We start from the raw sequence: 21,098 nt of genomic DNA on the forward strand, positions 1-21,098 counted from the left end.
ACTAAAGAACATTCTGGCTGTGTCCTGCCGGAAAGCTCGGATCTCAACAGTAGCATTCCTAGGTCTTCACACATACCTTGTAAGAAGCTGTGCAGCCTGTGTGGCACGCTCACTCCATCTTTCCCGGGAGTTTACATTCAGACACAGTGGCCAGGTTTATCTTTCAGTCTCACCCAGACTCTCTTCCTCTTTTCCCCTTCCAGAAGGGACAGGAATAGGACTTCATTTCTACTCCTTAGCACCAAGCGTAATTAGTAGGTGCTCCATGAAGATCTGGTGAGTATCTGAATAAACAAGCATTAGTTAGTAGTTGTAACAAAAGACTCCTCCCCTGCCTCTCCCCAACAGGTTTTCTCCCGACCCCTCCAGCGGGTGGCAGAGCTCTGAGATCACGGCCTTGGCAATCATGTTCACATCAAGGTGGTCAGCAGCAAGGGAAAGCATCAAGAACAGTCTCTTCGGGCATAATGCAGAGGGGCACATAGCGTTTTTGCCTATATGGGACGGGTCAGATTTAGCCACACGATCATACCTGGCTGAGAAGCTGGAAAGCATCCAGCTAATCATGGTGTTCTGTTATTAAAGGGGTGAACAGGGACCTAGAAACCCCCAGCAGTTTATTAAACAGACAATAATAAAAAGGACCTTTTCGTGTGAACACTGTCTCTGCAGGCTCTCTGTTTATCTATTATTAGATTGTGCTCGCATTTATTCTCTTCACGGACACCGACATCCCTAACTTGGCCTAAACAATTCCAAGTTAATGAAAAGCACGTTTCTCAGAAGTTTATGTAACGAAAAGGGAATGTTTACCATTCATTATGCTTCTGAACTAACCCTGGCAAAACTAGACACTCAGCAAGGTGTGCCAACACACTGTACCCCCCCCCCCACGCTCTTCTTTAAACTGAAATTTCTCCCCCTTCATCGCCTCCGCAAGCTCCTCAGCAAAATTAATCTCTTACTCCCAAGTGCACAATGTGGGTCACATTTTGTTCTGTCTCCCACTACAGTGGCCCATCCGAGGGCCAGAGAGGCCTTCCCACCGGTGGCTCACGCCCATCATCCTAGCTACTCAGGAGGCTGAGATCTAAGGATCGAGGTTCAAAGCCAGCCTGGGCAGGAAGTCTGTGAGACTTATCTCCAATGAACCACCAAAAAACTGGAAGTGGCGCCGTGGCTCAAGCGGTAGAGCGCTAGACTTGAGTAAAAGAAGCTGAGGGATAGCACCCAAGCCCAGAGTTCAAGCCCCAAGACCAGCCAAAAAAAAGCTGTGGGCTCTTGACACTCTCACCTCTCTAAACTCTAAGACAAATTGTATGTTCTTTGTGTTTATTTTCTGTTGCCAAATACACACCTGTCAAGCAAACTACATAGGAAGCTGAGATTGAAGATCAAGGCTTCAGGCCAGCCTGGACAAGGTTCATGACCCCAGCTCAATGGTAGATGCTGGGCGTGATGGTAGACATCTGTCATTCCAACTACCACAGGAAGCATAAAATAGGCAAGTCACCTTCCAGTCAGGGGCAGGGGTAAACGTGAGACCCTCTATTTCTAAAAAGATAACTGGAGATGTGTCTTAGCAGTACAGCACCTGCCTCGCAGGCACAAGGCCCTGAGTTCAAGTCCCAATATGACTAAAACTAAAAACAGGTTCATCTGTGCACTTGCCACTATTTCTGGGGAAAACAGCTCCAACCTAACTCGTAATTTTGTAGATTCCTAAGCAATACCAGGGAACTTGATTACTTCGAAGGCCAACGGCTCCAAGGGAAAGCATAAAGTGCTGCAATTGCTTATTTGAAATTCACTGTCTCTACCAAGACAATTTACAAAGTTGACCCATCTCCTCAGTCAACAGATTGCTGAGGACAGCCAACAAGCTAGGTGGTAAAGAAACACACTGTATATCTACTACGTGACACAGTTTGCTATGCAGAATGTGAAACTTTCTCGGGCCTACAAAGAAATGCTTTTGCACCAAACCAATCTCTCTGAGAACCCTTTCCAAAAAAACATTGGGAGCTCCACCCCTAAAGAGCTACAGGATTCCTGGAAGGACAGAGGCAGAATGAATACTCATAACAAGTTACAAGGTTACACAATGTCCAATGGTTAGCTACTGGCTCAGGAGTCTCAATCTCTGCCTTTCTAGAATGGTCAAATTCTTAGCATTTATCCCAGATAAAAGTAGTCTTTAAATTGAAATCATCGATGTGATTTCTTGGACAGGAAGGAGGTAAGAGATAAAGACAAGGTATAAGAAGCTTTCCAGATCTCAAGCACAAGCTCCCTGGGAGAGACACACAAGTATAGTGCAGGTGACAAATCTTAACCACCTAAAACCCCTTTCCCACTTCCCCCCTAGCGTGCATGGACAGAGACGGTAAAGCACCCTGCCACAGCAGCTCTTAAACTTTTCATATAGTTCCACTACCCTCATCTTGAAAACATAACAGATTGAAAAAACACTGCAGAGGTTTTGTTTTGGAGAAGAAAAAGTCTTATAAAGGATAAAATTACAAATCCAACAAAATACTAACATTTCAAATGGTAAATGGGGAAAGAACTTTTGAAAAAAAAGAAAACCACCTTTCTTTCACTTCATAGAAATGTTTATCAACACCGCCTGTGGAGAGGCACTGCCCGGTCCAGCCTCCTCTGCAGCTGTTTGGGCTGCAGCAATCTGAAAGCTAATCTGAAGACTGAAAGAGGCCAACGTCTCTCCGTGCTCAGCGAACTTCTTTGCCAGGAAAAGTCTTTTCCAAATAACAAGCTCCTGAGGAAGGAAGGGACAGTAGGTAGGGGAAAAATGAAGGAGGGGGTAACAATGCTCAATAGGAAATGTACTCATTACCTTGCTTGTGTAACTAACCCCTCTGTACAGTATCTTTACAATAAAAAATACATATTAAAAAAAAACAAGCTCCTGGAATTGCTAGACAAGTTACTATAACTCAGCAAATAACCTTCGAATACAACACCAGGGACTATTTGGAGAAACGGATTCTTTTGAGAAAGTCTTTTCACTAAAGGAAAGTGTGAAAACTGTTCAATTTCTTTCCCATTAAAATCCTTAATTTGGGGTTTGCCACTTCTCCATCCTGGATAAAGGACATTCTTGCCTAATGAGAATGGATTTCCATCTGCGGCTGGAAGCATCCATCAATGAGGGTACCAAACTCCGTGATTTCACAAAAAAAAGACCAAAAGAAATTAAAACTAAAGAACAGCAGAGGTCATTCACAGAGTGGATAATCAAGGTCTATCAACCAAGCACCAGAAATAGCACCAGAAATGATTGCTCTGAATCAGACAGTACAAAATGTAAAAGGGAAGTTTAAAATAAATTGTAGCTGGGATTAACAGGGGTGAGCCACCAGCACCCAACAAAAACAGTTCCACTGGAGAGAAGATTCTCATGGACTTTCCTTCCTGGGCTAGCTTTGAACCGTGATCCTAGGAGAACATGAGGCTCTTCTCTACAATTAATCAGCAGAAAGGCAGAAGTGGAGCTGTGACTCAAGGGACAGCACCCAGGTCCTGAGTTCAAGTCCCAAGACCAACACACACACACACACACACACATTGTTTTTGTCAGGTACTGTTTTTAAGTATTAAAACTAAATTGTATTATTGTACACCACACACTGTATTACTTGAATTTCTCTATGCAACAGACATTATATAGATGAGGGAAACCGAGACAGAATGATTAAGCAACCCGCACAAGGGCACACAGCTATGAGGCTAATTCTCAACCTCAGATAGACAGGCAAGTCTGCTAAGAGCCACCAGTCTGTTCTGCCCACCTAATCAAGCCCCTCACTCATAGACCAAGATCTAGAGAAGTCAAGTCAGTGGCTAAATTCAATCCCCAGATTATGGCCTGCTTCAAAACCCTTATAACACCCTTACAAACAGAAGGGACTGGGCACGCGTCATACGCAAGGGAAGGCCGCCACATTCCCATTTTCCATCTGTAGCACACAGGCAGACAATTCCGCAGGTGACAACAGCCGGTAATCCTAATGAAGCATAAATCTCATAAACTCAGTGAAGCATAAATCAGATCACAGTTCTAAGAAAAGACACATTAAATAGGTTTTGAAGTTTATTAAAATAAAGTATTAGCAAACAATACGCAAAAACAAGTTTCTTAAGAGTTATGGCTTTGATAAGCACATGAGAGTAAAACCTAATTAACACATTTTTATAAGTATCAAAAAAGATGAACAGGATCGAGGCATGGAGCTAGAATTGCATTTTCCACAGCATAACCTGAAGCGAAGCATGAGTCAGAGGCGGACAGGCCCACAGTACAGCCGTCAGGTTGGTCTTCAACGTGTGTAACGATTCCTTTCGAGAGAACAGGGCCAGGGGTGTGGGAACCATGTCTCCCACGGAGGCAACCCTAGCCGAACTTAAGTCCACTTCTCACTGCAGCTTGCAGCAGCCAGACTCGAAAGATCGCCACATGCCCAACCACTGCCCGGAGCCCCCACGGTGAAACCACTTCCAGAGTAAATCAAAGTGCCAGCATTCCGACGGCACTGCATGGGAAATCTGACACTAAACGCCTTCTTCATCTACAATGAGGCTGGCATTCTTGGGCCTAAGTGGGGTTTTGCTCTAGCTAATGCCAGCTAGTGTTAAGAAGGCATTACCTATTAAATGGGGGAGGGGTGTGTGCAGGGGATCTACCCCTACACAAAATTCTGAACTTTCTACAAACAGCAACTTCAAATGTACCCTTTTAGGATAATGGCTCGTGATAATTAAAAACAATTTAAGAACTGAGTTATTTAGACACAAAGCTTTTCCACTCCACCATGAATGATGAAAGAATTCTGTTCTAGATCTTTCTGACCAAAACACTAAGACTTAATGTACAGTAGTAGAAATTGCTACTAGCAAATATTATCACGTTTTTCTTTTAAAACAACAAAATGAATGCATAAAATCTCCTCCACTGCATCTAATTTTGGAGTGCTATGTAATAATGATCATACAGTTTTATTTGGGGAGAAAAGCTCTGTGTGTGTGTGTGCACGCGTGCGTGCTTCAAGCGTGGCAGGGCAAGTATTCTACACACAGTTTCAGCCACAGCTAAGGAGATGAGTTTCTTTCATGAATAATCCAATCAAATAAAGGCTTGATAAATACTGTTACCTTCTGTAAGGAGGTAAAACATCCACCTCAGAACATGCTAAACTACAACTTTTGTTTATGTAGAACAAATGGCTTGAATGCTTACTTTCCATACATGCACTTTTGTGGTAAGGAAAACATCCAAGAATCTCACTTTCATCCATGAATACTGTTGCTTTGGGAATGAGAGATACCCTCCAAAAAACCCACCCCTTTGAAAGTGACCACTTTGGAAGATTCTTGCATAAAAACCACGCAACACTTCTAAAACCACCAAGCCTAAAAGCTCATCTAGCCAATAGGTGTACTGAGGACATACTTTATGGTCAAATGCCAAACATCAAGAGATGATCCAACCAGTAAGACAGAGAAGGACTCAGCTCTTCAAAGCTAACGGGTTCACAATTTAAGTCATCATGAGAGGTTGCATTCAATAATTATCAAGATTCTGCCTTTCTCAGGAAGCAAGAAGGATATATGTGAGAAAAGTGACAATAACCTAGAATACTAGGAAGCAAATTACTAGAAGCAGAATTGCACTGCAACAGAAACTACCAAACTTTGTCTCTGCTACAGGTAGGGTATCATTTTTTCTAGAATCTTTCTCCTCCAAAAGGATACTGCGTGTAGGGAAGAAACTTCCCCCTCGGGTATTACAGGGTTTTTTTGTTTGTATTTTTTTTTTTAAGGCAAGCCTAATTGTTAACTTAAGGGTTGAATACTTACCAGTCATACCCAAATGGACGTTTTACTCTTCAAAGACACAAAGAGTATGAAACGGTACTCCCTGTCTGGACTAGCAGGTGTGGCATGCTGAATTGTCTATCTAGTGATCATTCCTGGAATACCCTCAGCCACCTGCTACCACCACCACCACCACCACTGTTGTCATGAAAGGGGAGGGGGGATATGCATAGACTTGATATATTTGACATGCTTACTGGTTATTTTCCCTTACATTTCCTAGAAAGTGCCCATTTTACTCATATGCTTTAGCTTGTATTCAATAGCTCCTCCCAACTCAGCCTCACACTCTCACTCAGCTTTTTTTGCCCACAGTTTGTATGCTACCACTTTGGATCACAATCCTCCTATCTGAGCCCGTGGAGCTAGGATTACGGGTATGAGCCATGAGCTCCCAGCGACGCTCCATCATGCTCGCCAGACGGTCTCAAGCGGACCAAGCGCTCTATAATGTAGAGCTGTACGTCCAATGCACCTCAAGTGCAATCAACATCACCTTGTTTGCTTCAGCTTGTTACTGAGATGCATTTTGAGTCTATTCTGCTTTCTGCATTTACCAAACTAGTTTCGAGTTTCTTATTCAGATACTTTTTGCTGGCACACATTAATTTCTATGCTGTAAAATATCCTTAGGGATTGCAAGAGCAGCTGAGTGAAGAACGTTTTGCATTAAAAGCCACAGGATGAAGCTGACAGCGCTCAGGAAGCAAAAACAGGCTTGTACTTCTCCACAAAACTCTTGGCAGTTAAAACTCCTTAGAGAAAACAGAAAAGGGCAATCACATAAAGCCCATCAGCCAACTCAACTTTACAGGCTGTAATATGGCAATGACAAGTAGAACAATTCTTAACGCAATGCTAAACCATCAATGAAGCAAGGTGGGAGATTGTACAGCTAGCCAGAGCCCACTAAAGTAGATTATATGCATCTGTAATTGGACTTGAGTGAATTTTTCCTACAAATCCGTTCCAAAGATGGTGCCGTGAGTCTGTTAAGTGAAGGATGATACAAAAACTAAATATAAAAATATGTAGGCTTGATCACTAAGTAAATAATTCTGTTTCATGTAGACGGCAGAAAGCTCTGGCGATCTAAGAATACTTGCCATGTAACCCTGACGTTTAAGGCTGTGATGCTGGCAAAGTTTTCCTTCTACTCAGCAAAGGACTGCGAGCTGAAACCCGAATGTACCTGTGGCCGCATTGGGAAACAGCAACACATAACGACACAGACAACAAAAGGAGTCCCGTAACCCTTGCCTGAAAAACAAACCTTTTTGTTTTTTTCCTTAAAGCAGGAAGGGCAAGTAGAAAGTCACACCAAAATTACATTTTCAACACAAGACGGTCATGGCTCCATATACTTTGAAAAGGCATCAGAAAAGAAAGTTTCTCCTGATTGGTGAAGTAGGTGGGCCGTGTTCCCATGTCTTGGCTAGGCGCCCACCTGATGCTCTCCAGAATAAGTGGTTAAAATGCCTAGACTCAAAGGCAAAGGCACAATTGGTTAAATGGGTATTTCAGACTTCCCTTAGCTTTCAGGAGGCTGCGTTGGGGGACACTGGCATGGGTATAGGTAGTAAGAGGCCAGGAAAAAACAAGACCACGCAAAGTCAGAGTCCATCTGCATTCTCTGCTTTGTGAATGTGTTCACAGCAGCTAGCCCAACCGTCCCTGCTAATTTATCTCATTCCTGGGGCCTAACCAGGGTCTCCCATGACACAGGAGGCTGATGTAAGGTGGTATGAAGTTAATAACATCCAAAACTAGGCACCTTAGCTGGAACTGTATGATAACGATTTTATAACCTAGGCTGAAAAGTTACTAGAAAAAGCAGAACTTCCTACAACTGCCGTGTAGGTCACTTGAGTGTATCTGAGCAAAGGTTACACTGAAAACTGTTGCCCATAAAAGTGCAAAATAAAAGGTTAATGCATGTCACAAGTAGAGTTCTTCCCACACAGGCCAAGAGCAGCAAACGCGGCTGCCAGCCGTGTACTGTCGCTTGCTACAAAGCAGTGTACTCAGGACAGACTGAGTACGTGGCATATATTACACATCAATTACTTGCAGGATTTTCTTTTTAAAAAAAAACAAACGAAATGCTTTACAAAAGATACATAGCATGAATCACAATACAGACCAACATTCAGTTAGGTTAGATGTATGATGCCACCTAGAAAACTATCACTTGGCTTTTACTGGACACTACTTGTTAGAAGCAGTGCATAGTGTTCCTTCAAATAAGATTTTTTTTTATATATATAGTTTCTTTTAAGCCCCTACCATACTCTTTTGCAAAACAAAGTACAATGTATTTTTATGAAGTTGGTGGGATACATTGTTAGAAGCACACAGGTTCCCGGAGACGGAGAGAAAAGGGAGGACAAATACACTTTTCCCCATGTATATACCCTCTTACACTATAATTTTTTTGTTACATTAAAAAAAAATTAGGAAATAAAAAACTGTTGGGACAATAAGCAAAAGCCTGTTCCAGTTCATGTTCAGAGTGGGCAGGACGCTTGCTCCATGTCTCCCCCACGCCTTCCAGTCCATTACGTGAACAGTGATACAAACAAATGCAGGATCGTCACAAAGTACAAATGTGTTGGTCACAAGTTTGTAGAAAAAAAATAAGCTGTAATATCTGTTTTTCCATGTCAGCTCACAGTATCTCTAAAATTAAAGTCCACAAGGAACCTAATTGAAAAGAAGGCTTCTGCACTATGAGACAGAGGATATGGGGTTCAGAGGGGAGCCCATCTGCGTGAGGACTTTATCCAGCCACTGAAGAGGCCCGTGAAGGTGGATCTCGATCCAACACGGAGTGCTGGTAACGTCCTGCCGGTGGTACTCGGCGCCCCAGCCCTGTGAAGAGGAAAGACACCACATTGCCAACTGGTCTGAACTAACTTGGACAATGCAAAGACAGTGCAACCATAATAAGATGCAGAACACAGGTAGATAGAGTAACTCTCACAACACTCAGCATTTACTATGCAATCAAAATCAAGACAAGCCCGGCCTGAGCGGTCCACGCCTGCCATCCTAGCTACTCAGGAGGATAAGAATTGAGGATCCTGGTTCAAAGCCAGCCTGGGCAGGACTGTGAGACTCTTATCTCCAATGAACCACCAGAAAACCAGAAGTGGCTCAAAGTAGGAGAGCATTAGACTTAAAAAGAGCTCAAGGACAGTGCTCAAGCCCTAATTTCAAGCCCCTGACCAACCAAGAGAGAGAGAGAGAAAAAGAGGGGGAGAGAGGGAAGGGAAGGGAAGGAAAAGGAAAAGGAAAGGAAAGGAAAGGAAGATAATGACATTCCTGATTGGGTTTTTTTTTTTGGCCAGTCCTGGGGCCTGAACTCAGGGCCTGGGCACTGCCCCTGAGCTTCTTTTTTTTTTTAAGGCTAGCGCTCTATCACTTGAGCCACAGCGTCACTTCCAGCTTTTTCTGTTTACGTGGTGCTGAAGAATCGAACCCAGGGCTTTATGCATGCAAGGCAAGCACTCTACCACTGAGCCACCTTCCCAGCCCTAAAATTTAAACAATCTAGTATTTACCTGATAGAAACCTGTGGGATTAGATATGTTTCTGACCTACTCTTTCAAGTTTAGAAAGGACATATACTATAATATTTAAAAAACATTCTCATTTACTAAGACACATAAAACTCACCATCACCAACAGTGATGTTATATAACTTCATGTAGATGTCGGTTTCTAGTGTTTTTTTGTTATTTGGCCTGCTTCTTATGTCTATCAGAGAAGCTACTGTACACCCTGACCAATGCGTGCACCAAAACTTTATTGTAACCACAGGCATTACCTTTAAAGGTAGGAAATCAATGAGACGAAATAATAAAAACGTTAGTGTAGGCCTCAGGTAAAAAACAGAAAGAGCCATTTTTTATGTTTGTTTTCTTAAGTTGTCTGTCTTACTGCCTATATGTCTGGGAAAATTAGAGGGTCAGGAAGGGAGGGAGAGAAATGGTCAAGATAGAGAAGGAGGGGTGGACGGTATGCTAAATATGGAAGCACCATAATTCTATAGACGTGTGAAACGCCCCCAGGGAAGCTGACACACTCATCTGCACAACAGACCCCACTGGACGGGCCGTACCTGAGAAGGATGGCATGCGACTGCTCAACAGTAAGAGCCGCAGTCATGGAATAATTTGCAAGTTTTGTTCATGAGCCATAGTCTTAGACATTTTCAATAAAATCAGGCCAAAAAAAAAAGCAAATTATAAAGCCGGGCGCTGGTGGCTCACGCCTGTCATCCTAACTACTCAGGAGGTTGAGATCTGAGGATCATGGTTCAAAGCCATCCTGGGTGGGAAAGTCCATGAGACTCTTATCTCCAATAAACCACTCAGAAAACCGGAAGTGGCGCTGTGGCTCAAGTGGTAGAGCGCTTGCCTTGAGCTGAAGAGCTCAGGGACAGCGCCCAGGCCCAGAGTTCAAGCCTCACGGCTGACAAAAAAAAAAAAAAGCAAATTATAGAGATGGCCTTTGAAAATTCTCCACAACAGAGCACTACAAGTAATTGTAGTACAAAGTAATTTTAGTATTCTAAGTAATTCTAATAACCAAAACTGTGGAAGCGAAGGGACTCAAAAAGCAATTATAATATTAGATGTCTTCTAAGTGAAATGCTATGTAAACTTAACCCTTATCCAATATAGAAACCTCAATCAATCATGTAATTTATGGATGACAAAATGAACAGATCTATTACATGACTTCAATGATCAATTCAAGAATTTCACTTGAAAAAAACTATTAAATCAGGCCAAAAGTCACGATCATCTTGCACTCAAAAGTTTTTAATTACAACCAGAGACGTACAAAGTTACAGAGACGGAGATGCCGTCTTGGGCCACAGCCCACTCACCTTGACAAAACTCATGCGGATGGTGCACATTTTGGTGAGCTCGTACACGGCCTCAAAGCCATGGTTGACGGACTGAGCCAGGAGCTGAGCGAACTCCTGGTTGTTGAAGATCTTGAGGCTGCAGCTGCTGGGGATCTTACAGACGGTGGTGGGGTGGAAGCCGTGGTGGAAGTTGCAGTTCCGACTCTGCACAAAGATGCTGCTGTCGCTCAGACACTCCGCGTACACCTCCCCGCCAACATAGTACAGATGGACGCCTGGAAGAGAAGAGCCAGCTCAGTCGGCCAGCCCAGCCAAGGACACCGCCCTCCCACAGCCAGATGGAAGATCCTGTGACATGTCCTTCCACTGAAACCCATCAGGAAGGAGTCAGTCTGAGCCCATCCTCAACCAGCCAGGAGGGAGCCTCGCCTCAAGGTGGCGGTTTATTAGGTTTGCCCACTCACTCTCAGGTGCCTTTCCTGTACCTCAGCACTTAGCTCAATCAAAGAGGTGGGGCGGGAATCAGGAGGCTCACGGCTGTCATCTTAGCTCCTCAGAAGGCTGAGATCTGAGGATCACGGTTCAAAGCCAGCCCAGGCAGGAAAGTCCATGAGACTCTAATGAGCCCCCAGAAAACCAGATGTGGCACTGTGGCTCAAGTGGTAGAGCACTCACCTTGAGCTGAAGAACTCCAGGACAGTGCCAGGCCCAGAGTTCAAGCCCCACCACTGGCCAAAAAAAGAAAACCCACCGATTGCCTTTTGCTGAGTCCTTTCAAAGCTATGCTCGGTGCTACACCCTATCTGGTTTTGGCATTCTGGTTTTGGTTTGCTTTTTGCGGTAGCAGGCTTTTACTCATGTCCCTGGGCTCTCACTTAGCTTTTTTTTGCTCAGGGCTGGCACTCTACAATTGAGTTATGTTTTCAGTCCAGCATTTTGCTGTTATGGTTTGGAAATGGAGTCTCAAGAACGCTTCTGCAGAGCTGGCCTCAAACTGTGGTCCTCCAGGTCTCAGCCTCCTGCGTAGCAAGGATGATAGGTGTGAACCACTAGCACAGGGCACAAACTGTTGTTTTACGGACTTCTCGCTAACAAAGAGGGCAGCAGAATTTCATACAAAAACAAGTGGTACAAATGTAGTTTCAGGCCACGGAAAAAAGCTTTTAAAATGCAGGCTTATCTTTCTTTAAAAGTCTTTTTAAATATTTAAAACATGGATATAAATATGTCAAAGCTGTGAGCATGTTGAAAGGGGTGACACTGATCAGGATGCATGCTATCCCCGCACTGCTCTGTTAATAACAACGCCTTTGTATCATTACCTAAAGATAATAAAATGTTAAGAAACATGTGAAAGCAGTTCCTACAGTAAAATTCAGACTGCGTGTGTGAAGGGGAAGTCACCTAGTATTTTCCCCACAAGAAAATAGCATTCCACAATCATTTCAAATCTTCCCACCTTGAAGGTAGAAATCCCGGACGATTTGGTGCATAACCCCTTTTAAATCCTTTCACTGAAATTTAATTGTACATACATGTATTCCTATAGAATATCTTTTGTGTAGTTTTGCATGGAGATGGGTGTTTTGCTTTATTTTTTTAACATAAATGACATCACAGTCTATTAACTAGAAACTTGTTCGGTCACCTTAAATCTTGCCGGAGTTTACAAAACTTCAAAATATAAATCTGCCACTGTACCTATATTCTGAGTGGTGCATATAATTCTGAAATGGTTGTGCATAATTTCTTTCCTATCTATTCATGAACAACCTTCCACTACAGTGACAAGCAGTGCTTGTCAACAGCATTCCAGTACACAGACCTCTGTGCCCATTGAAGTTGCAGAGTTAGTTCTACCAGGCTAGTCTGTCTGACATTGAAAAACTGCCTCTCTTCTAAATGAAAATGGGCCAGATCAAAAGGACCCTAGGATGGCAAATTGGGAAATAAGGCTGTCAAGTCACGCAAAAAGCAGCAAGGGGAAACCTAAAACTTCTGAAGAAAGAAGCAATATATTCTATGTGGGCAAGGTTTCCTCTGACACACGAGATTTGGCATGAATTGCAGTACAAAAAGGGTTGTTTCTTGCAGGAAGAATTACCACCGAACCTTGTGACCTGAATTTAAAAGACAAGAGGATGGTGGTGAAGCCCAAGATCTCTGTCATTCACACTGGATTTCCTACCTCCACTTCCTTCGTCCCATTCTACCCCTTCCACCTAGGGTAATTCTGACAAGTCACCCCAACCCCAAACACTTCACAAACACTGCAATGACAAACTTCTAATGCTTCACCAGCACCCACACGTTCCAGAGGTCTCTGTTGTATGTCTTATGAGCCAGGCACTATTCTAGCTCCTGACTGCTGCCAGCTTCAATTCCAGCAGGGACAACACTCAAAAATCAGCGGAGGCCAGGCCTTAAGATCCTTTGTATATTTCCAGCACCTTCCACAATGCCTGATAAAACGCAACCCATGACTAATTCAACTGGATGTAGAGAAACCACACGATTACCTTTCCCAATATGGCGCCTCGTGTTTTCAATGGTCGAATTACGATTGACATTTGACAACAATCCCAAGCAGAATCTGCTTTTGTTATTGGAGGGGTCTGTGAATCCATCTACCAGCACACTGGTAGAAGATGCGTGAAACGCTTCCCCGACGCGGTTGTTTAATTCATAGTAAACAATTGAACACCAATGTTTGGGTTCTTCATAAGCAACAGGCTGGACATCTGTGAAGAGACCAAAGAGAAAACAAGTTTAATCAATGGTTTATCAGGAACTCTGGGTTCATTGTGTATTTACCCTTTAGCCTAACCAAAACACTATGTGAAACAGGATATAGACATTTCTACTGACTGTCTTAGAAACAAGCTTAAATTATGACAACTTATGACAGCTATAGAAATTCAAGGCGACTGTCCTAGCCGGCTCGGAGTTTGACATTGAGTGGCTTAAATTTTTAAATTATTTCTCAAAATTCTAGAGGTGGTGATGTCAACATGAAGTTCAGCAGATCTCAGGGCTAGTGAGTTCACTCTCATGCGCTCAGCCAAAGCTGCCAGCCTTTCCAACACCAGATCACCACCCACTGTCACACTGGGGTGAGGGCTTCGGCACGAAGTTCAGGAGGCGCAATGTGGTCCATTGGCATTTCACTTTGGCCTCCCAATATTCAAGTCCTTAGCACACACAAACTTATGTACATTCCACCCCTAAAGTCTTAACTCATTCCAGTGAAAGCTATCAAGTTTGAAATCTAGAACTATCCACCCAGCAACAGGTGAGCTGAAGACAAAAATCCCAAGGGCAATTCTTCTACAGTCACAAGTTGTGAAACTCTGTAAGTGACGCACAGTGGGGAGCTGCAAACTCCAGGCTCCCGGCACCCCCACCTCCATGGCAGTATCCGGCTTGCTGAAACCCGGACATGCACCCCAATGAGCTCGGAATCCCTTCACACCAGATAGGCTCACTGTCCTGTCTTACGGAATTGAGGACGTCTAGCAGCCTTGACCCTGCCCTGTCCTTTCGGGGGAAATCAGCCATGCCCGCTGGAGTGACGAGCCGGCTCATGGCCAAGCCCACGCTACCCTCACTTGCACATGGCAGGCAAGCAAAGCCCACACTCCATCCCTCGACACCACTCAGCTTTCACAGTGAGGTGAACCTTCCCAAGCTTTAACGTTCTGATTCTGTTTTGCTTGAATGGTTCCTTCTTCCATTCGTTTCTCTCCTTAGTGTACCAGGAGCAGTCAAGAGGCAGCGGGCTGCACCATCAATATCACGTAAGAACCTGCTGGGTACAACAGCCAATTCCATGGCCCCAGAGTTCTAGCTCACACAAAGTGCTGAACATGAACAGAACTCAGCCAAGTTTTTGTTTGTTTGTTTTGCTTTCTAAAAAAGATACCTTTTTTGTTGTTTTCCTAGAACATGCTACTCATTTAACTCTGAAACCCCAAAATAAAAAATACATAAACCTTAATATCCATCCTTATTTCCATTCACAATTACATAATACTTCACAGAAAATTTCTTTACCAGTCTCCTCTTACTTCTGGGCCCTCAACAGAATCACAGCAATTCTGCCTTTTTCTAGTATAAACCTCAAACTTCCTTCAGGCCCTACTCATTACTTAGTTTCCAAGCTATGTAAGAGCAGCATCCCATTTTTAGGTACCAATTTCTAAGTTGGTACAGGTTGCTGAAACAATAGAAATTTTCTTTCTCACAGTTCTGAAGTGTTTAAGAGCCAGCAATCAATCCCTACACCCAGAAACAGACTGAAAAATCCACAGAGATGGGGACGGGGCTGCTGAAGTTCTGAGAAGCTACTGCAGTACAGGTGAATACTTCATTAAAGACGTCTTTTTCAAGTGGCCAAGGCTGGAGGTGGAGCTGAGTAGGAGAGCCCGTGGGAAGCTCGGGATCCAATCCCTAGCACTACAAAAAAGTAAAGCAGGCAAGAAGGTGGAAGAAATGCAAGCAGAGTCAAAACCAGTACCTCGGCTGGATATGCTGGGCATGATCTGAGGAATCATGTTGCTGCTTGTGTCCATAGGCTGCGAGCTGTCCTGACTCAGCTGCTCATCGGGTGGCATGTAGGCAGGAGGCGGCGTATCAGCTAAAAGGAAGAAAATGACACAAGTTCAAGTCTCCAAAGAGCCCAGTCTTCAACTGCTCAAAGTGATTACTCTAATAGCATTATAAAAAAAACAGTAACTCAAGTATCACCAGCAGGGCTTGTTGATGAACATTGGACACACACACATTGGACACAGTCCTAGGGCAAAACAGACAGCATACAGACAGCTCCTGAAATTTACAAGCGTATTTATTTTGCCCAGATACCTCCTACTACATAGTGTAATAGGATCAGTACTAAAGCGCACTAATATTGGATTCAAGGTCAAGAATTCTGCCTTTGTGTTCAGAGAAACTGTAGCTACTGTAAAAGAGATTATCTTTGTGTACCTACAAATTATACAGGCCTTTTAAATCATCAAGATCACCCCATACTATAGAATCATTTTAAACCGAAGATAAAACAATGTCCCTTCAAAATCTGCCATCACACTAACGTTAACTGTGTAATTCTTTCACACTGACTCAAAATGGCGGCCGGGTTCCATTAAACAGCTAGGTAATTAGCTCAGGAAACTGAGCTAAACATGAAATCTTTTGAGCTCCAACACTCTTTGCAAATTTTTGCAAAAGCACCTCTAGACTTCTTCCTGCCTCAGTAACGAGAAAACCAAATATAAAATGTCTTTCACAGAAGAGTTCCAGGCTATATTTTGAGACGAGACGGTGCTATGACCAGCACTGAATTTAAAGCAGGACGAACATTTATGTTTGGGCAATTTCCATGAGCAAATTAAGCAGTTGGTATTTAATTTCCCCACTACCTCCAGATTGTAAACATATGTTACTTGGCAAAACAGGTCTGAACTCTTCTGGAAATCAAACAATTATGGAAAGGATACATAGTTGCACCTAATTACCTCCTGTTGTACAATGGCTCACCCAGGAGGATACAAGAATAACGGCTGACTCCCAGAGGTTCCTTTTAATTTACCTTTTCTTACTGGTTAAAGTCTTACCTGGGAGTTGAAATGGACTTCCGGGCCCAGAACTCGCAGGGGAGCTGGGATACGTGCTGCCAGCAGGGGAGGGAGGGTAGGGGCTATTCGGAGATAAGGGAAAAGGAGTGTTGTTGGGCTGGTGGAAAGAATCTGGAAACGTGGCATTCTGTGGCATGTGCGGTTCATTGTGGCTCAGATTCCTAAACTGAACCAGAAGGCTGTGTTGTGGATTGAATTCATTATGACGAGGCACTAGCACTGGAGGTAAGACTGAAAGAAAAAGAAAGCAGAAGTCATCCGTCAGGAGTGACCACAGTACACATCCCACCCACCAATAAGAGACTGGTACGGCCAGGCATGGTGGCTCACCTTTGTAATCCTAGCTACTCAAGAGGCCGAGATCAGGAGGATTATGATTTCAGACCAGCCCAGGTAAAAAGTTCACAAGACCCCATCTTAACAGAAAAGGCTGGGTGTGATAGGGTATGTCAGGAAACATCAACAGAAAGATCGTGGTCACTGCCAGCCAGGGCAAAAGCAAGACCCAATCTCAAAAAAAAACAACCAAAGCGCGGGCACCAGTGGCTCACGCCTATAATCCTAGCTACTCAGGAGGCTGAGATCTGAGGAGCATGGTTCAAAGCCAGCCTGGGCAGGCTGAGACTCTTATCTCCAAGTGACACTGTGGCTCAAGTGGTAGAGTACTCGCCTTGAGCTGAAGAGCTCAGGACAGCACCCAGGCCCAGAGTTCAAGTCCCATAACTGACCAAAAAAAGAAACAACCAAAGCAAAAGAGGCTTGAGTGGTACAGTACTGGCTTCATAAAGGTTAACAGCCCAAGTTCAAACCCCCGTACTACCAAAGAAAAAAAAAAGTTCATACAAAGGATTTATGTAAGACTACCCAACTAATAAAATAGGTTACTTTTAGGAAGGGTTGTTTTGTACAAACTTGAATCTGTATTTACATAACTAAACAAAATTTTATAAGCATTTAGCCTATATGTGGAACTCTGAAAGACAGAAAAGCCAGAGAAGATCCTATTCCTGTTCGATGGCTCATAAAGCCGTATGAGGGGAAAAAAAAAAAAAAATCACCAAGAATCAGATGTGGAGGCTCACACTTGTAATTCCAGAAGACATCAGAAGAATCATGGCCCAAGATCAGCTAGAGTGAAAAGATCGATGAGATCCCATCTAAAAACCAAGCCATGTACTAGGCACATTAGCTTAAAACGTAGAATCTTAGCTACTCAGGAGAAAAAGAACGAGGCATCACAGCTGGAAGGCAGCCAGCCGTGGCATAAAACTGTGCGAGCCTCTATCTCAGGCACTGGCTGGGCGCAGTGGAATCCATCCTAGCCGCACCGGTTGTCCCCAGCAACACAGCAAGTACAGCCCAGGCCTGCCCCGGCATAAAAGCAAGGCCCTACCTCAAAATAACCAGGGTATAAAAGGGCCTGGATGTGTGGCTCAAGTGGTAAAAAACCTGCCTTGAAAGCCTGAGCCCTTGAGTCCGATCCCTTCCTCTCCCCACAAAATAAGGTGGGCGTGACTATGCACACCTGTCACTCCAGCTACACTGGAGGCCCCAGGGAAGAGGATCACAGAGAATTTCATATGTTTGGGAATTAAGGAGCAAGCACTGAGGCTGGGAATGTGGCTCCCGTGGCCGTGTGCCTGCCTAACAAGTGTGAAAAAGCCCAGTTAGTTACCCCTTCACCCCCCAATATGTTAAGTATTCCTGCTAACAGGGAATCACAGAGTCACTGACATGTGGCTGCATCACCTTAAAGAACCAGGGCTTCCCATGACAGTGTAGGGGTGGGGAGCAGAAGGAGACAAAAAAGATCTGGCGCTGGCCTAGGCAGTGATCGAGAGAGGGCGTCGGGACTGGTTGTGTGGGCGCTCTCGTAAAGCCACATTTCCAACCTTGAACGCATCCAGCATTCTTAGTAAGAATTTTTTAGTTAGGTCTGCCCCACTGAAAACAGTAATTATTTCCCATTCAAAATCAATCTTCTGAATATGATCAAAATGAAAATGCGTACAACAATGTCTGCATATCTAAACAAGAACACTGCAGAAAATCGATTTTAACCATAATCAAATATTCACTTTCGCCTACAGACGCAAGCAACATTCAGATCTCCAGAATTTTCAAACTCTTAATTTACCAATTATATTCCTTACAACTTCGCTGTATTTGTTAAAGCAATTGCATTTCAGAGAAAGGAAAAGAATCCCGCTTTGATCCTGATGCCATCTGCACCAACAAAATCAGATTGTTCATCAGATTTTTCATCAACCAGGTCACGCTCCCTCTCCCAGAAGTAGAGGTAGCCACAACAAACCGAGACCGTTCAGTTCGTACTGTACTGTTCACTTCATCTTACGGAGGTATATGGTTAACACCAACTACACGTTTTGTTCTGTGCTTTAGCCACTGCTCTTCCTCTTATGGAAAGAAAGGTGGAAGGACGCCACTGGAGAGGATTTGTTAGCTAGCTAGTAATCAGGAAACACTGAATGAAGTACACTAAAGATTTCTTCTCCTTTTAAAAAAAAATACAGTTAGGGCTGGGAAGGTGGCTCAGTGGTAGAGCACTTGCCTTGCATGCCTGAGGCCCTGGGTTCGATTCCTCAGCACCACATAAGAAAAAAGAAAAAAGCCGGAAGTGACGCTGTGGCTCAAGTGGTAGAGCGCTAGCCTTGAGCTGAAGAGCTGAGGGACAGGGCCCAGGCCCAGAGTTCAGGCCCATAACCGGACCCCAAAAAAAAAAAAAATACAGTTAGCCTACTGGCTGCTTGTATATTAAAAATATTACCTTTGTACATTTTAAGAAATTATTTTATTTTCATTCAAAATAATGAGGGCTAAGAGACAGGCAAGAGATAAATTCCCAAGCAAATTTAAATCTGTAGCCATTTCCTTTCAGATTTACTTTGCGCATAGCTAAATAATACATTTGCATTGCTATTACTCATTCAGCAAGATGTTATTTGTACACTTGCTCTTTGGGGAAATGAAGCAGCTTTTTAAATATTTTATCTCATTTTCCACAATAAAGTCACATTAAAATTTATTAAATTAATACCCAGAGCTTATTACATATACACAAGTCTGTGTACACACACACACACACACACACACACACACACTCATTGCTCAGCCATCTACTCTGTGACACTCATTTCCTTAAGCAGTGCTTTTCTAAAGCTATGTCCCTGTTCATTCATTGAGTACATACCACTTATATTTCTGATATTTCAGGAGTTGTGTCAAACACTAGGCCTATCAACACTACTTTAGAGATGCCCTAAGACGTCAAATAATGAATGAATGGATTTGTGCTTTCCCTGAACCTTCCCTCTTTTTGACTGGGTGATTCCCACAAAGCTGAAGCCCTTGAATCTCTCTTCCATTCTCTACTTAGATCTATTTCTTTGGCCTTGTCCCCTACTTGCTTTCTAAGAAAGGGCAGGACGGTGTTTGTATGCAGGCGGAATTCATACCCTTCTCTCTGAATACTGATGGTGCGGCTCCATTTTCCTGTACAACCCAGAAGTGCACTGAGAAATCCAAGATTCCTTACTCCCAGACTTTCCTTTGTGTCCTGTACTTCCTCTCTGGACGCTTTCGGAAGAACCAGGAGGTGACCCAGTAGTGTCACCATTTCTTGGTCAAGGGAGAATGAACGCAAGTTTATTTAGCTGGGTCAAGCTGTCCCCTGCTCCAAGATGAGTGGACTTGTGTCCAAAAATGAGGGTTCTATACTCTCCTTCCTGCAGTTGAACTGGCAAAGTATGAGACCTGCAATCACTTTAGAAGTATCAGTTATGTGCTGTCCTTTCTACAGCGTGATCAATGATAAAAAAAAAAAAAAAAAAGAGAGAGAAGTAAGATATACTTCTACTGGCTGGTTACCATCACACTATGGCAATGGGGTAACATACAGAATTCTCATTTCCCACAATAAAGTCACATTAAAATTTATTAAACTAATACTCAGGGCTTATTACATGTACACACGTCTATGTACAAACACACACACACTCATTGATCAGCCATCTACTCTGTGACACTCACTTCCTTGAGCAGTGCTTTTTTAAAGCTATGTCCCTGTTCATTCATTTAGTACATGCCACTTATACTTGCGGTATTTCAAGCGTTGTGTCAAACACTAGGCCTGTCAACATTACTTTAGAGATGCCCTCAGTTGTCAAATAACGAATAATGGACTTACTCGGAACAAACACCTAGCTTGTGAATTTTTCAGACATTTCTCCACTACTCAATCTTGCCATCCTCCTGTCTTCAGCAACTCATTCAGGCAGAACAGTGTTCCAGGGACTCAACAAAAGCTCAAGAAGCACTTCAAATATCAACCGGCAGCACTAAAATTCATAAGCTGAACTTCCCCGATAGCACCACCGCTGCTCTGCGCTTTTGCTAGTCTTCACGCCCACTGTTAGCTTCCTATTTTTACCACATTCGTCTTACCTCCAGGGTGGAAGACAGACTGCTGCCACAATTCCCATCTCTGGGGATTACGTCCCCCTGAATATGAGGATTTGTGACAGGATGTATGACAGCATTCCATAAGCACAGGATGCCAAATTGCGAACACTTCCTCCTTCCTTACTGGCTTTGAGGAAGCTGCAGTGCCGTGACAGGTTTGTGTGCTGTTAGAAACAGTCTGCAGAGAGGGAAAATGCAATGCTGGG

The 21,098-nt window shown here is 43.5% G+C and overlaps 1 protein-coding gene across 1 annotated transcript in view; it reads right to left on the reverse strand.

Annotated features, from left to right (window-relative positions):
- Positions 1-4,101: 4,101 nt before the first annotated feature.
- Positions 4,102-21,098, reverse strand: part of Smad5 (SMAD family member 5) — a 38,339-nt gene continuing 21,342 nt past the window's right edge. The window contains exons 3-7 of the mRNA XM_042671313.1: positions 16,390-16,641; positions 15,291-15,410; positions 13,294-13,515; positions 10,793-11,049; positions 4,102-8,766 (exon numbers count right to left, since the gene is read on the reverse strand). Of these exons, the coding sequence (XP_042527247.1) occupies positions 8,623-8,766; positions 10,793-11,049; positions 13,294-13,515; positions 15,291-15,410; positions 16,390-16,641 (995 nt within the window). The 3' untranslated portion in view covers positions 4,102-8,622. The remainder of the gene's footprint in view (positions 8,767-10,792; positions 11,050-13,293; positions 13,516-15,290; positions 15,411-16,389; positions 16,642-21,098) is intronic.

The sequence above is a fragment of the Dipodomys spectabilis genome, unplaced genomic scaffold (genome assembly GCF_019054845.1).
Source record: "Dipodomys spectabilis isolate Male_0828 unplaced genomic scaffold, ASM1905484v1 ptg000611l, whole genome shotgun sequence".
Classification (NCBI taxonomy): domain Eukaryota; kingdom Metazoa; phylum Chordata; class Mammalia; order Rodentia; family Heteromyidae; genus Dipodomys; species Dipodomys spectabilis.